Source organism: Symphodus melops, assembly GCF_947650265.1.
Source record: "Symphodus melops genome assembly, chromosome: 2".
In the NCBI taxonomy this organism is placed as follows: domain Eukaryota; kingdom Metazoa; phylum Chordata; class Actinopteri; order Labriformes; family Labridae; genus Symphodus; species Symphodus melops.
Genome location: NC_136692.1, coordinates 6,079,488 through 6,092,733, shown reverse-complemented (window position 1 = coordinate 6,092,733; position 13,246 = coordinate 6,079,488). Strand labels below are relative to the sequence as shown.

The 13,246-nt window shown below is 41.0% G+C and overlaps 1 protein-coding gene across 7 annotated transcripts in view; it reads left to right on the top strand.

Annotated features, from left to right (window-relative positions):
• Window positions 1-13,246, top strand: part of septin9b (septin 9b) — a 74,353-nt gene that overhangs the window by 54,653 nt on the left and 6,454 nt on the right. For 6 of the 7 annotated variants that reach the window (XM_079336968.1, XM_079336969.1, XM_079336967.1 and 3 more), the window contains 5 exons: window positions 2,203-2,388; window positions 6,051-6,179; window positions 6,322-6,403; window positions 6,943-7,080; window positions 11,560-11,677. In XM_079336968.1, coding sequence (XP_079193094.1) covers window positions 2,203-2,388; window positions 6,051-6,179; window positions 6,322-6,403; window positions 6,943-7,080; window positions 11,560-11,677 — 653 coding nt within the window. Of the gene's footprint in view, window positions 1-1,426; window positions 1,505-2,202; window positions 2,389-6,050; window positions 6,180-6,321; window positions 6,404-6,942; window positions 7,081-11,559; window positions 11,678-13,246 lie in introns of those variants that run through there. The other variant, XM_079336972.1, reaches the window with a different exon arrangement.

The window sequence follows — 13,246 nt, the reverse complement described above, 5'->3', positions numbered from 1 at the left end:
AGGGTTAGCCAAGGTTAGCCAAAAGTTGTTTTGTGGAGCTATGCAAACATTTGCAAACACGTCAAAAGCTTGAAGATGGATTTAATCCAAATGCATCAGGGTTATTCTATAATGTCCAAGACCACCGTCCACTGTGTCTGCTTTTCTGAGGACAAAGATGCAGCTCTGAGTCTGCTCAACATTCACATTACGAGGTATCAACAGAAGGTTCATATTACAGCTTGGACTGAGCTGTGCTCCTGAATCTCAGGGTTGCTTTTAGCTGATAAAATGATCTCTGGCCTAAAGGGGAAACTGGATCTTTGCTAGTGGAAATTATTGTGCAAAAACAAAGCCTTGAATTCTGATCATTTCCTGACTAAAGACATCAGGGTAAATGCTTTCATCAGGATTTTCAGTATGAATTTTATCCAAGCTATATGCGCTTGGATAAAATCATAGCACAGTCGACCAGTTTGACAGCAGACTGTCTTGGGTAAGCTAGACTTCTACAAAAAAGGTCCACAATAAAAGCACCTTGTATTGCATGCTAAAGTGGACAACATGATAAACCAGCGATTAAACAATCCTCCCATTTTTGTAAAATATTTTAGGATGTGCAAGTTAAGGAGTGATCTGTCTTTGTATTCGAAAAGGTTTTGGACGTAGCACACTTGCAGATTGATTGACATTTGTAATTAAAAGGTGGTAACACTGATTCTCCTTTTACTGTCAGTCCCTCTGTGTGCAAATTTGTTTTTGGAGCACAAGTCCTTGTGCCCTTAAATTAGGAGCGCCACAATGCTACCAGGGTTGCCCACAGTAGTTATTAGCAACTCTTTTCCCAGGATAAAGTCACACACTCGCAGTCAAAGGTGTTCTCGTGGAAAGTCTTCTCTTCTTAGTTGCAGTTAAAAGTAGGTAATTGATACCCAAAGCAAGATCACAAGTCTTTTTACAAGCTGTCACTGTCTACAGAACCTTCAGTTTCTACTTCCCCCCTTATCAAACCAGACCAACAAAAGTCTGAGCAGGCGGATTAGATATCAGAAAATGTAGACCTACTGTTTGTGCTTTATTTAAATCACTCAGGCTTGTGCATGTGCCATGTCATACAGGCAAAGTAAAAGAAGGCGTTACATTTCTTCTGCAGAAAGCTTAAAGATGCTGGTGCTTTGAGAAATGATGCACCCTAACCAGAACCTGAACTCCTGCAACAACGCTGAACGTGTTTATATACACATAAAGAAGTGGGGTTAAGGATTAAGGCTTTGACTTCCTTAAGGTGTGTGTCTGTGGTTTTTGTTGTCTGTGTCTGCAAACCTCACACATACAACACCACAAGTTTGTGTCACAGCCCAGGAAATGTTGCCTCCTCCTCCTACGTGAGGATGAGTGTGAGTCTCTGCTGCTGCAGGCACATACTTTAACCGAGCTGTGTTTTCAGTTTGCCTGTTACACAGCGGTGTCCTGGCACACAGCCTCCTGTTTCTTCTGCTAGTGACTGATCCTCCTCGAAAGTGAGGTAAGCCCTGATCTGTGGCTGACAGCAGTTCTGTCTTCCTAATTATTTTATTATTTGGAAAATCAAGTGTAACCCACAGCTGCACCGCTTCACTTTAGCTCATTTATTTCAGAGGAGTCGGAGTTTCTCTTGTAGGCTTTGCCGCAAACTAGAGATGGTTGCTTGTCCAGATTTTATGCAACACTGAGCGGAGCAGATGTGTGCCTGCTCCTTTAAGATGTATTGGTTGTGTTCACAGTTTATTGAATGCACTGGAGTGAAGACCACTGGGAGAACTAGAATTCTTGATTTAATAATAATGAAAACTTTGTCTTCTTATGTTGTGTGTTCATGCACATCTGCACATGAATTTCTCCCTGTTGGGTTTCAGGCAGGAAGTGTAAATGACAGATTATAACCTTTTTTTGTGTTGTCTCTTATCAAGGCGGATGCTCATGTATTTGAATTTTAACTCTGGTGTATCCTGTTTCACACAGGAAATGAACTGCTCAGATCAGTATCGTGGTTTCTTCACTCTGCATTAGTGTAGCTAATCAGCCGTGTCTGAGATTTCAAATCTCGTTTGGACGTTTTTGTCCACTGCAGTTGCTTCTTGTGTGCGTACGCTTTCACAACCAAATGTGTTCTTGCAATCATGACAAAGGCATGTAGGATTTTAATCATTTAAACGTCCTATTTCGCTCTCTTTTGTTCTGCAGGGTCTGAGGTTAATCTGAGCCACAGCAACATGTCTGACTCCGCCAAGCCCCACCACCCCATCCCACAGGGGAAAGGGGAAAAGAGCCACTGCAATGACTTCAGCTACGTGGGCATAGACGCCATCCTGGAGCAGATGAGGAGGAAGGCCATGAAGCAGGGCTTTGAGCTCAACATCATGGTTGTAGGTGAGTCTGATGTAGAAGTATTTCAATCAGGAGAGACATGTGTCTGCAAAAGCTCGTCCCCCATGGAATCCACACACTGTTGGTGGGGCTGTTTGGGGGTTGCTGATTAGATGATGAAGCTGTTGAGACTGTGCAGACGATGGGTGGTGATGATGAGGTGTTGGGTTTCATGCAATGATGGCATGAATGAACTGAGGGGAGAGAGAAAAAATGACATCAACAATATGAGAGGCTAATTATGAGGGAGTGGAGCAGTACTATTGGAAAGATGTGAGCAGGTCATGAGAACATCTGATGACAAGCGGAACATATGAGTGAGCGTGTGTGGGGCAGCGTGTGCAACATAGTTTGAGAAATCAATGATAAACCAGCATGCAGAATCTAGTGTTTCTGACTGAGCCTTCCTCTAGAGCTTCATTACTTTAAAGTCAACCGTTTAGCCCATTAAAAGCAGTCGACGGGTTTAATTACTCACTAACTAAGAAGTTAAAGAACAGCTGAATGGATAACAATCTTACCATCATGTTTTAAAAGAGTGTCCAACCCCTTGGATTTGACTGCATCCACACTTCAGTGTTATTTTGTGTTGTTAACCCGAGACTTGACTGCACAAATTACATTCATGGGCAGCTAATTTGTGATGGCAATTCAGCCTTCACTGGTAACATTTTGTGCATGTGAGCATGACCTCATTATGCTCAAGTTGCCTGAGTACATATTGTGGAAGCATGTCAAACTGTGAAAGGTTGAACCTTGTGTTTTTACTGCTTATTAAACGTGTATAATAAGATCGTATTATGAGAAAGAGGTTGGTCAAGGTTGGTATGATGTAAAGATTGGCTTAGCTGTTCCCAGTCTGACCTTGAGCATGACTTTTAGCTTGAATATGGTTTTTTTTTAGATTAAAAAAAAAAAAAAAGAAACCAGTCGAGTGCTCAGAGGGCTTCAGGCTGTAATTGCTTCCAAATGTTTGCATCAGTGACTCAGTACAGAAATCAGCAAGATCAGATGTTAACCCTTCAACACAATAGGAACACATCATCGACTAACAAATGTGGGTCTTTTAAAAGGTTTTACTTATAAATGTTCCAGAAGGGAAATACATAGCATGCTTAGTTTTTAGATTGTCTTACGTGGGAAAAAAAACAGTTTTTGTCTTGATGACTCGCGTCATGCTGAAACTGCTCCTCCACTGTCCTTGGATGCAGTCTGCTTGTGTGTTTTCTGTTAAGAGTCAGCCAGCCAGCACGGTGCCTTCCTGTAATGAGCTTTGTTTGCCAATGATGTAACAAACAATCACATACACCCACACAATGCATGCACGCAGGTACGCACACACCAACACACACGCTTGAGTGGATAAAAGGAGGCCGTCACACAATGACAATTAGATTTGATTGTTAAGTCTTTGCACACTTACATTCTCACACACACACACACACACACACACACACACACACACACTGATCCCTGAGTGTGTGTGTGTGTGTGCAGGCAGAGAAAAAAAAAACAAACCTGTGTGAGACATGACTGCCAAGGTGTATTTTTATCACACACTGAGATCTAGTTTAGTTGGAATGGCATGTTTCGAGCCTGCAGCATGGAGTTATATGCACAGCTAAAGGGCTTATAAGGACAGCACTAATAAATGATACTGGTGTCAAGAAATGCATGCTGATCTACTGATTTGGGGTAGAAGTGAAAGTTTCCATGGAGAGCATTATAGTATGACACTAGGAGTGTTCATAATGTGGAAAAAAATACTATCTCATCACACATTTCTGCTTGACATGTATCCACTTGTTGTCCTCGACACCTCCAGGAGAAATAAAACGTGTTGTAAGATGATATAACTCTGTGTTGTGAAATAATCATCTCAAACTTTGCACTCCAGAGTAAGACAATAACAGCCTGCAGTAGAAAAGAATACTGATGAGTTTGAACCTGCATAAAGTCATTTCTGATAGCTTGAAGGACTTTGGATATGTAGTATTATTACTTCTGTCTGGATTATATGTTGGCAGACAGAAGATGAAAGTTCAGTTCTGCTTTGTTAAATATGATGGTCAATGTTTTTGTAATACTTGGTACCTATTTTAAAGCTCCTGTGAGGAAACGTTGGCGTCGGTTCATTTTGGCGCCCTCTGTGGACGACGCAGTATGATTTTTTTGTTTTTTTCTTCCCTTTGCTTATTTTGTCCTGCCCATGCATAGGTTGTCATTTCTAGCATAAGAATCTCATCCTTCTGTCTTTTTAACAGGCATTCAATTAATCACAACATAAGAATAGTCAGCCTTTTTGCAGATGGTCTTGTTTGTTACTGTTGACCATACAGAGGCATCACTGTAGGTTTCAGACTGTTTTACGACCACCTGAAAAAGTCCTTACAGCTGTTGGGATGAGAATGACAGCATAATATGAGATAGATATATGGGACATTACAAAACTAGAGCATCTTTACCTGTTGTTTGGAAAAATCTGATGGCCAGCAGCGTGGTCACTCGGACAGCATGTGAGGACACGAAAGGTTAGAGCAGCTGTCATCTTGGCCATGTGCCCTCCTGCATGAGATGATTTTGCCTAATCCCCGCCCTTAGCCAGCTGAACTTTAGATTTAGAGAGGGCAGCAGCAAGGGTGTCTCAGTGTTTGAGTGTTAGAGAGAATGGGAAAGGGCAACTAAATGCATGCAACTCAGTGGACTAAAGGGCAACTGTATATGAGAGAGAGAGAGAGAGAGAGAGGTGCCAATGGGTGTATCAATAGACCTTTATTGTGAAGAAAATAAATTAGTAAATTTTGTGTGTGTATGTAGAATACCAAAATAACCTTGAACTGCCCCCCGGGGATACATTTTTTTTTTTAAATTGAATTTGAATACTGTATGATATTTAAAAAAAATAAAAAAAAAAGCCCAAAGTTAAATCCACGTTTTCTCTCTTATTTTTCTATGGATTTTTCTCTGACAGTAACTTTAGACCACAAATGTATTTGAAAAAATGAACCAACGAGGAACGTCATGAACAGATTAACGGTGTTTGACTAATCTCTTTAGTCCTAAATCAAACAGGTGGCCTGTTATCAAATTATGCACTCTTATTTAGGGTTTTGATGCAGACTTTTTATTTCCCATTTAAAAAAAATAAATAAATAAACATCATGGCAACATTTTCATTTGACGTCTTTTCTCAAACACTTTGAAGATGTTTCTATTCTATGCTGTAGTGCAGACAGTACTCAAGGGATTAATGATATCAGAGTATTGATGGTTCTTACTTGGTTACATGGAGTAGGTTTAGTGTGTGGAGGGAAGACTGTAGTGTGTGTGTAGTGTGTGTGTAGTGTGTGTGTGGTCTATAGAATACATCTGTCCTCTTGGCCTCTGCAGCTTGTCTGTCTGACCCTGCAGCTGTCGTCATGGTCTGTTAACACACAGAAAACTACACACACATTTTCGACACATACATTGGCGATGATGTCATGAGCATATTCAGCTTTGTTCAGTGTTTGGAGAAATAAAACTTACCAGACTTTTTTGCTTCAGTGGAACAAGGTTTTTGTCTTCCCTGAGTTTGTTCTTGTGACCGTTCAGTGTTAAAAACACAAGTCAATGTGCTCTCTGCTTCTCTGACAGGTTTGTGTTTTTTATGTTTTTCTGCTCAGGGCAAAGCGGTCTGGGAAAGTCCACTCTAATGAACACCTTGTTCAAATCCAAGGTGAGCCGTAAATCAGCACAGCCCAACCCAGAGGAGAGGATCCCCAAGACCATTGAAATCAAGTCCATCAGTCACGGTGGGACATTGATCATGTTGTGAAGCTTATATCTGAAATATAATGATTATTTGTTGACATGTTAGTCCTGGAGTTTTTTTTTTCTGTACTTGTTTGTGTGTGTGGGTGATAAATAGTAATGGATGTATTTTCCTTTGCCCAGATATTGAGGAGAAAGGAGTGAGGATGAAGCTGACAGTGATTGACACTCCAGGCTTCGGGGATCAGATTAACAATGAAAACTGGTGAGCTCGTGTTTAGCGATTGAAAGGCCTGAGTGTTAAGTTCAGTGTTTAATAAAAACAGTTGCAGTTCATTATTTCTCAGGAAATGAACAACATGCACAGCTTTCTATAAGGATTTAAAACCCAAAGTACACATTGATTGCAAATGTTTTATTCGGTGCAATAGAATGACAAACTGGCGCTATATACATGACAAAGTATGAGAACAAGGAGAAGGGATTAGACGATACAAACCAGAAAAGGCATAGGAGTTACAGTTACAAAATACAATAGAAAATAAGTAAATGAGCAAAGTAATGAGGTTTCAATAGACACATCAACTGACTACAACAAGCATAGATAATACAAAATTACACAAAATATAAAAAACAAAAATAAATAAAAAATCAAACTTCTGGGTTGTGAAGAAATGTAATAAAATGTTTAAGGTCGATTTCATTCTATGTCACTGAAGATATGTTGTCATTATTGTAGAAGCACGATACTGTGTGCTCATAAGGCTTCTGCTTCTCACGCTTCAATTCTGTTTCCTCTGTCAGCTGGCAGCCCATCATGAAGTTCATCAACGACCAGTATGAAGTGTATCTGCAGGAGGAAATCAACATCAACAGAAAGAAGAGGATCCCAGACTCGCGGGTTCACTGCTGCATATACTTCATCCCTCCCACAGGCCACTGGTCAGTTCACACATTACATTCACATGTTAACCCTTGAGACTAAGTGCCCCTTTTTTCCCTTTAATTCATCAGTTTCTCCCATAGCTGCACACTTGAATCAGCCCCCCCGACCTTTTGTCAATCCTCAGCTCTTTAACCACGTCTTTCTCCTGCTTCTCTTTTTCATCTCCTTGTCTACTGACCACATGTGGACGCTGGAGTATCATTTTGAGAGTCCGGTTTCAAAGTGAAATTGGACTCTCCAGTTCTCATAATCAGACGGCAGTTAAGAGGCGGGGAAACAGTTGCTGATGCCTTATCTGGAGTTGGGGTGGTGGAGTTGTTGCGTAAAAAAAGAAAAGAAAAAAAAAGGGAAAATTCTGACTAAAAATAAGAGGAAAACAATTTAAAAAAATAAGAGTTAAATGGACTAAAGCAATTAATTAAGAAGATAGAAGAAGCCAATTAAGGTTTTGACAACATAAAAGTCTGTAAAACTTTTAAAAGATGTTTGAGTGATTCTGATCGGCTGTCAAAAGCTGCACTAAAGTCTGAAAGTATCACTCAGGCTCTTTCTTCTATCTGCTGCTAAAAGTGAGTCATTGATTTTGCTATATGCAAAGCCTATGCATTCTGTTCCACGTCTAGAGGATAGTGATCCTGTAGTTTGGAAAGCAAAATCCAGTCGTGTCCTTACAGTGTCTTGGCAGCACAAAGGTCGTTTTTTTAACACGAGGTGGCTTCTGTTTACTTCGCTCTCATGGCCTTTGGGTCGACACATTTCACTCATGCTTAAGTAATCCACACCACATTCTCCAGCTGCATTGCAAGTGTCAAGTGGTGTGTCCTCATGTGCACCTCGACTTGAGGTGTACACACAAACTGAACATGTGAAGAACTGACGGTGGAATATGGATATAGGGTTTTTGCATGACGCAAATGCAGATGAAAAAACACCCAAAGCGTCTGTGTGCACCAAGTGTAGGCACATACTTATTCACCTGAAGTCCATGGCATATCTACATAATGGCTCAATCCACTGCTGCATCATATTTCTGCCACACCACTAACTCAACAGTCCTCTTAAAGGCTCTCTTTGTAAGTGGGAGATGACATGTGTGTCCCGCTGTTTGACAGAACCCCTCATCATCTGCTCTTGTCGCCACAGCTGCTGCTTCTGAGAATGTGTGTGTCTCTTTGTGTGAAACGGAGTGTAGTGGACTTCAGTGGACAGTGGGCCTGCCAACACTTGTTTAAATACACTTGTGTGGATGCCCTGAACGTGTTTGTGTATCATCTGGGTTACAGCTGCTCAGGCGACACTCGAATCGTTCTTTTTCCCTCTTCCCTCCTCAAACGCTTATATGCTTTATTGCTGTTGTTGTCCCCATGGGGCGTTATTCAAAGTGTCACCACTCACCCACACCCACAGAATCATCCAAGACAAGCGCAGTTTAAAATAAACACTCGTTTTGAAAACAGAGATACAAACATCTGCCAGGAAGTGACTTCTTCCTTGCAGCCAACAGCGGGGTTGCAGGAAGGAGAACAAAGGGGACATCTGTTGGAGATAATTTTGTAACCTGATGTTGAGATATATTTAGTTTGAAATACATTTTCAAGAAGAATAAAAGATACAGTACACAACTGCCATAACATGATCTTTTCATCGTTGTTTTTTTATGTTGTTTTATACAGTAATAATGAGTGTAGAAGTTTTACATTTTACTCGTCTTTAACTTTTGATCTGCATCGATTGTTTTTTTTATTTCTCAATGTCATCCAGCACCCTTCAGTCGATAGGCTTTTTCTGCAGCATGCAGCTGAACATGTCTTACTCCTACCCCTGACAGCAGTTTCAGGCAATAATAATTACTATAGAACGAATCAGTCTTGTGGCCGATGGTCTCTTTTGCTTTCAGACGTCATACAGTAAAGAGACATCAGTATTCATAATCACGTAAAATCTTCTCATTGTAGCTTCAAGGCCTGTTACCAATTACACCCAGAAACCTTAACAAAAGACCCTTCTGCCACATGACAACAATCCAAGAACGACACACTGGAACATTTTGACAGAAATTCCCTGGTAGCTCTCTAATAAAGACCCCCTATCATTGGAACAGTATTGTGTTCGGTCTGAATTCTTTTCAACAGCAGTTTGTATTTATCAAGGATTGAATGGGATTTGCGTGTCAGTATTTTGCTTTTAACTTTCTTCTGTGGTCTCAGATAGACGACAGTGCTCAGTGAAGCAAATCGCAGTCTTGGCCTCGGCAGCCATTTCCGATAATGGCAGAGTCAGTTTCCCTCAGGGTGCACTCGTTGTTACCTCATTTAACTTGTCTTTCTGAGAGGAAGAAGGCTGCACTTTGACTCTCATCAGTCGAGTGCAGGTTTCTGGTGTATGATAGAAAAATAAGAAGGCGAGAGAACGCTGTATGCTCTAATTTTACCGTGGAGCCTGTTCTTCCTCATCTATTTAAAAATTCAATTGACATCTGTGCAAGCATGCATACATGCATATTTATTGCCTGTACAGCATATGTTCATGCGCAAAGATACATGTGTACACATGAAAGTGTGCATGTTTGCTCGGTCATGCATATGACACAGGTCACTCTTCTTGTCTGCTCCTGCATCTGCTCACTGACTGATTTATATATTCCTTTTACATATTTCATATTCAATATATGTTAAGAACAACAGAGATCATAAACCTTTCGCCTCTTTCATTTGCTTTTCATGCAAACAACACATGCTAGGTTTTCCCTGAAAATATAGTGCTCCATGTTCCTGGTTGAATTCACTGCCTCTTTACCTTTGTGCAGCTCTGTTTATCCTTCCCTCTATCTCTCTCTCTCTCTCTCTCTCTCTCTCTCTCTCTCTCTCTCTCTCTCTCTCTCTCGCTCCTCTGTCTAACACATGCTCCCCAGTGTTACAGCCTGTGGTCATGGTGACATGTTTGGCAGTTATTGGCAGCCAGGCTTCTCCTCCAGCTGCCCCCTGGTCTTTGAACTCGGCTGGCCGGGCTTGGCTGGGGCTAATTGGAGGGCAGAGCAGACAGCGTGAGGGGAGTCTGTCTGCAGGAGCGACTGGAGGGGAGTGTTGAGACAGAAAAAGAGAGAAATCTGAAAGCAGTGCAAAGCTGTATGTGGTGTAGGACAGTGCTTATCAGTCCTTTTTAATTAAGCAAAATGAAATGGTTATTACAGTAAGGAAATAGCTTGATTGAATTAAAGATGGAAAACAAAAAGCTTTCACACTTGCAATCTGCTCCTTGAGTCCGGACCAGCCCACCCAAAAAACCTTTATATAGATGAACTTGTTTATATAGTCATAAAGTATTATCTTCTTATCACCATACTGTTGTTACCGAGGAGATTCACCCAGCTTTTAAAATGTTTCTTCCACCATGATGTTTTCCATCGCACTCATAGGGGCCGGAGTTTAATGCTACTGCTTTTCTGCATTTACCCTTAAACTTGTTAAGAAAGCTCTCCTTCAGTTGACTGAAATCACACCTAAGACACTGTAACCGGAATAATGGGTTCAATAAAAGCAAGAGAGACAGTAAGAGCCAGATATAGGAATACAGGTTGAGAAATAGACTATGATTGCCCTCTAGTGGTTACTCTATTTCATTACATTTACACCCTAATTAACAGGCTGTATGCAGGCTGTATTTACTGTAGTTTTAGCATTTCGTATAAAGACCATTTGGTGGAAAACAGAAGAAAATTCGAAAATCAAACACAGTTTGAATCCTGCTGGTAAAATTAGTAATGCTGCCTTTAACTCAATCTATCAAAGAGTGAGCTCCTTGCCATCAGCCTGTCCCTTTCTTGCACGTAGAGATCAACATCCATTTTGGACCAACCACATACCCACAAAGTCACAGTCAATGACCAGCTGATGTTTAAGGTTCACGTGGCCTCAGTTGCTCAGAAGTGATGAGTTGCCCTGTACAACATCTGACAGATCAGACTCTCCATTTCAGAGTAAGCAACCTGCACACTGGCTCCTGCAAACTTCTTACTGACAGTTTCTCCCAGCATGCACACTCGAACCTCTGCAGATGATCCAGGACACAGCAGGAGCGATGCATCTTCAATCTACCTAAAACAACGCGTCCCTCTGCTGTTCGTCTCTCTCCACTGGCTCCCAGTTACATCAAATTGAAAACCCTGTTACACGATCAGAAAAAAGTGACAAACTCCTCCTTACCTGAACTGTCTTATCCTGGTCTACTCTCCCCCTGTCTTCACTACATGGGCCTAAGCCAGCAGCTAGACTCGTCTCATCTGTGGTCCTTGCTTGTGTTGAAGTTATTCTCAGATGAACATCACTTTGGATAAAAACCTCTGCTTAATGAATGAGTCAGAAGATCCTTGAATCTGTGTGCATTTTTTTTTATGTTGGCTACTTGTTGACTGCTCTAGCTTCATGTTTGCTTGTATTCCAACATTTTTTAATTTGCATTCTTTCCTTGTCTTCCAGTCTTAGGCCTCTGGATGTGGAGTTTATGAGGCGTCTCAGTAAGGTGGTCAACATCGTCCCCGTCATCGCCAAGGCCGACACACTCACCCTGGAGGAGAGGGACTTCTTTAAACAGACGGTAAGGCCAGTGTTTTTAGTGTGTTTATGAATTCAGTGGGTGTTTGGAGGGCGGAGTTGCCTCGAAATAAATTTGTCAGAACATTTTGTGTATGCGTGTTGTTTGTTAGGCTTGCACATTTCTCCCATCACACTTCGTCTGCAGCAGGTCTTTGAGGTTAAAATAAATGTCTAAGTCTATCAGTAGGTCAAACAGTTGGTGAATTCCCCTAAAAAAAGCATGTGTATGTGTATCCACAAGCACAGGTCAGTAACATATAACGAGCTGCCAGGCTCCACAAACAAGAGCCATCTGGACAAACCCACATGCTACCAGCTCAGGAAATACTGCATCATCTTTTTAACTGTACTAAAAGTCATGCTCAGCCCAGACTGAAACGTTTAAGATCTATTTATTTGAGATGTTTATTTACAGAACTTCGCTCCAAAACTTTTTTTCACTGAGAGAAACCTCTACATAGTTGCCAACAGAAGAAGCGGGCCCTTCATTACCAGTTAAAATGGTTGATCCTATGAGGACTTTAAAAGAGCTAAAACAGCATCTTATTGAGCAGTGAATAAAAAAATATATATATTTTTTTTTTAAGGTCAAATCTCTCTACAATTTTAAGTTTGCTTGTGCCAACGGTGGACAGGGAGGAGTCGATGTAAAAAAAAAAAAATATGTATGAAAAAGTTTCAGCCTTTAAGTGACGTAAACGAGCACAAGTAAGCTCAGCGAGTCATCTAACATTGGGTATAACACAATTCTGTAGACATTTATATCTCACTGAATGAATGTTTAGACGACCCCCTCTTCCCGGCTTTTCCTCTATATGGAAGCCGTCACCAGATTTGCACCCATACATTTTAGTTGCCCTGATAACAAGTGAGTTCTGTTTCTTTTCCTTGAGATTGTGGCTTATTTTCTCTGTTAGCTCTTGAAACCGTCAACATTTGTTGTCCCAGTTAAAAATAGATTGAGAATACAACTGAGATGAATTCCTTGTCACGGGATAGCTAGCTTTTTTATCTGAAGATTACGAGGTAAATAAGTTGAGGGGAACCACCAGAAAGAAGCCGTTATCACTGGAAAACAGAGTCAATAAAACGCGTGCATGGGTGCATTTTTTTTCTTGGTACGTCCGTACTGTGTGAACCATCACGAGTTCAAAATGTTTGGTTGAAAAAAGAAAAGGCTTCCTTTTTAAGAGAGCCATGCCAGGTTACAGCTGGCACGGCGGCAGACTCATTTCAATATGGCCTAAACTGTACAACTTAGACGCTCATTCAGTTTTAACTAGAACTTCAAGTCCACAGTCAACGGATGAATTCAAAGTGAACTATTCCTTTTAAAAAGCAGATTTGATCTTCGCAGTAGGCTAGCCACTTGTTTTTCACCTCAGGGGTACTTTGATGTGTGTTTGTGATTGTTACCCTAGTCTGCTTTATAGCAAACCCTAATTCAAAAAGACTTTTTCCTACACCTGGCTTGAGTCTTGAATTGTCTCTATGTATTTATTCTAAATCCACAGGAGGCCAACTGCAGCCACCTGCCTCATTTCCTTTATCTCTCCATCCTTCCTTCCAG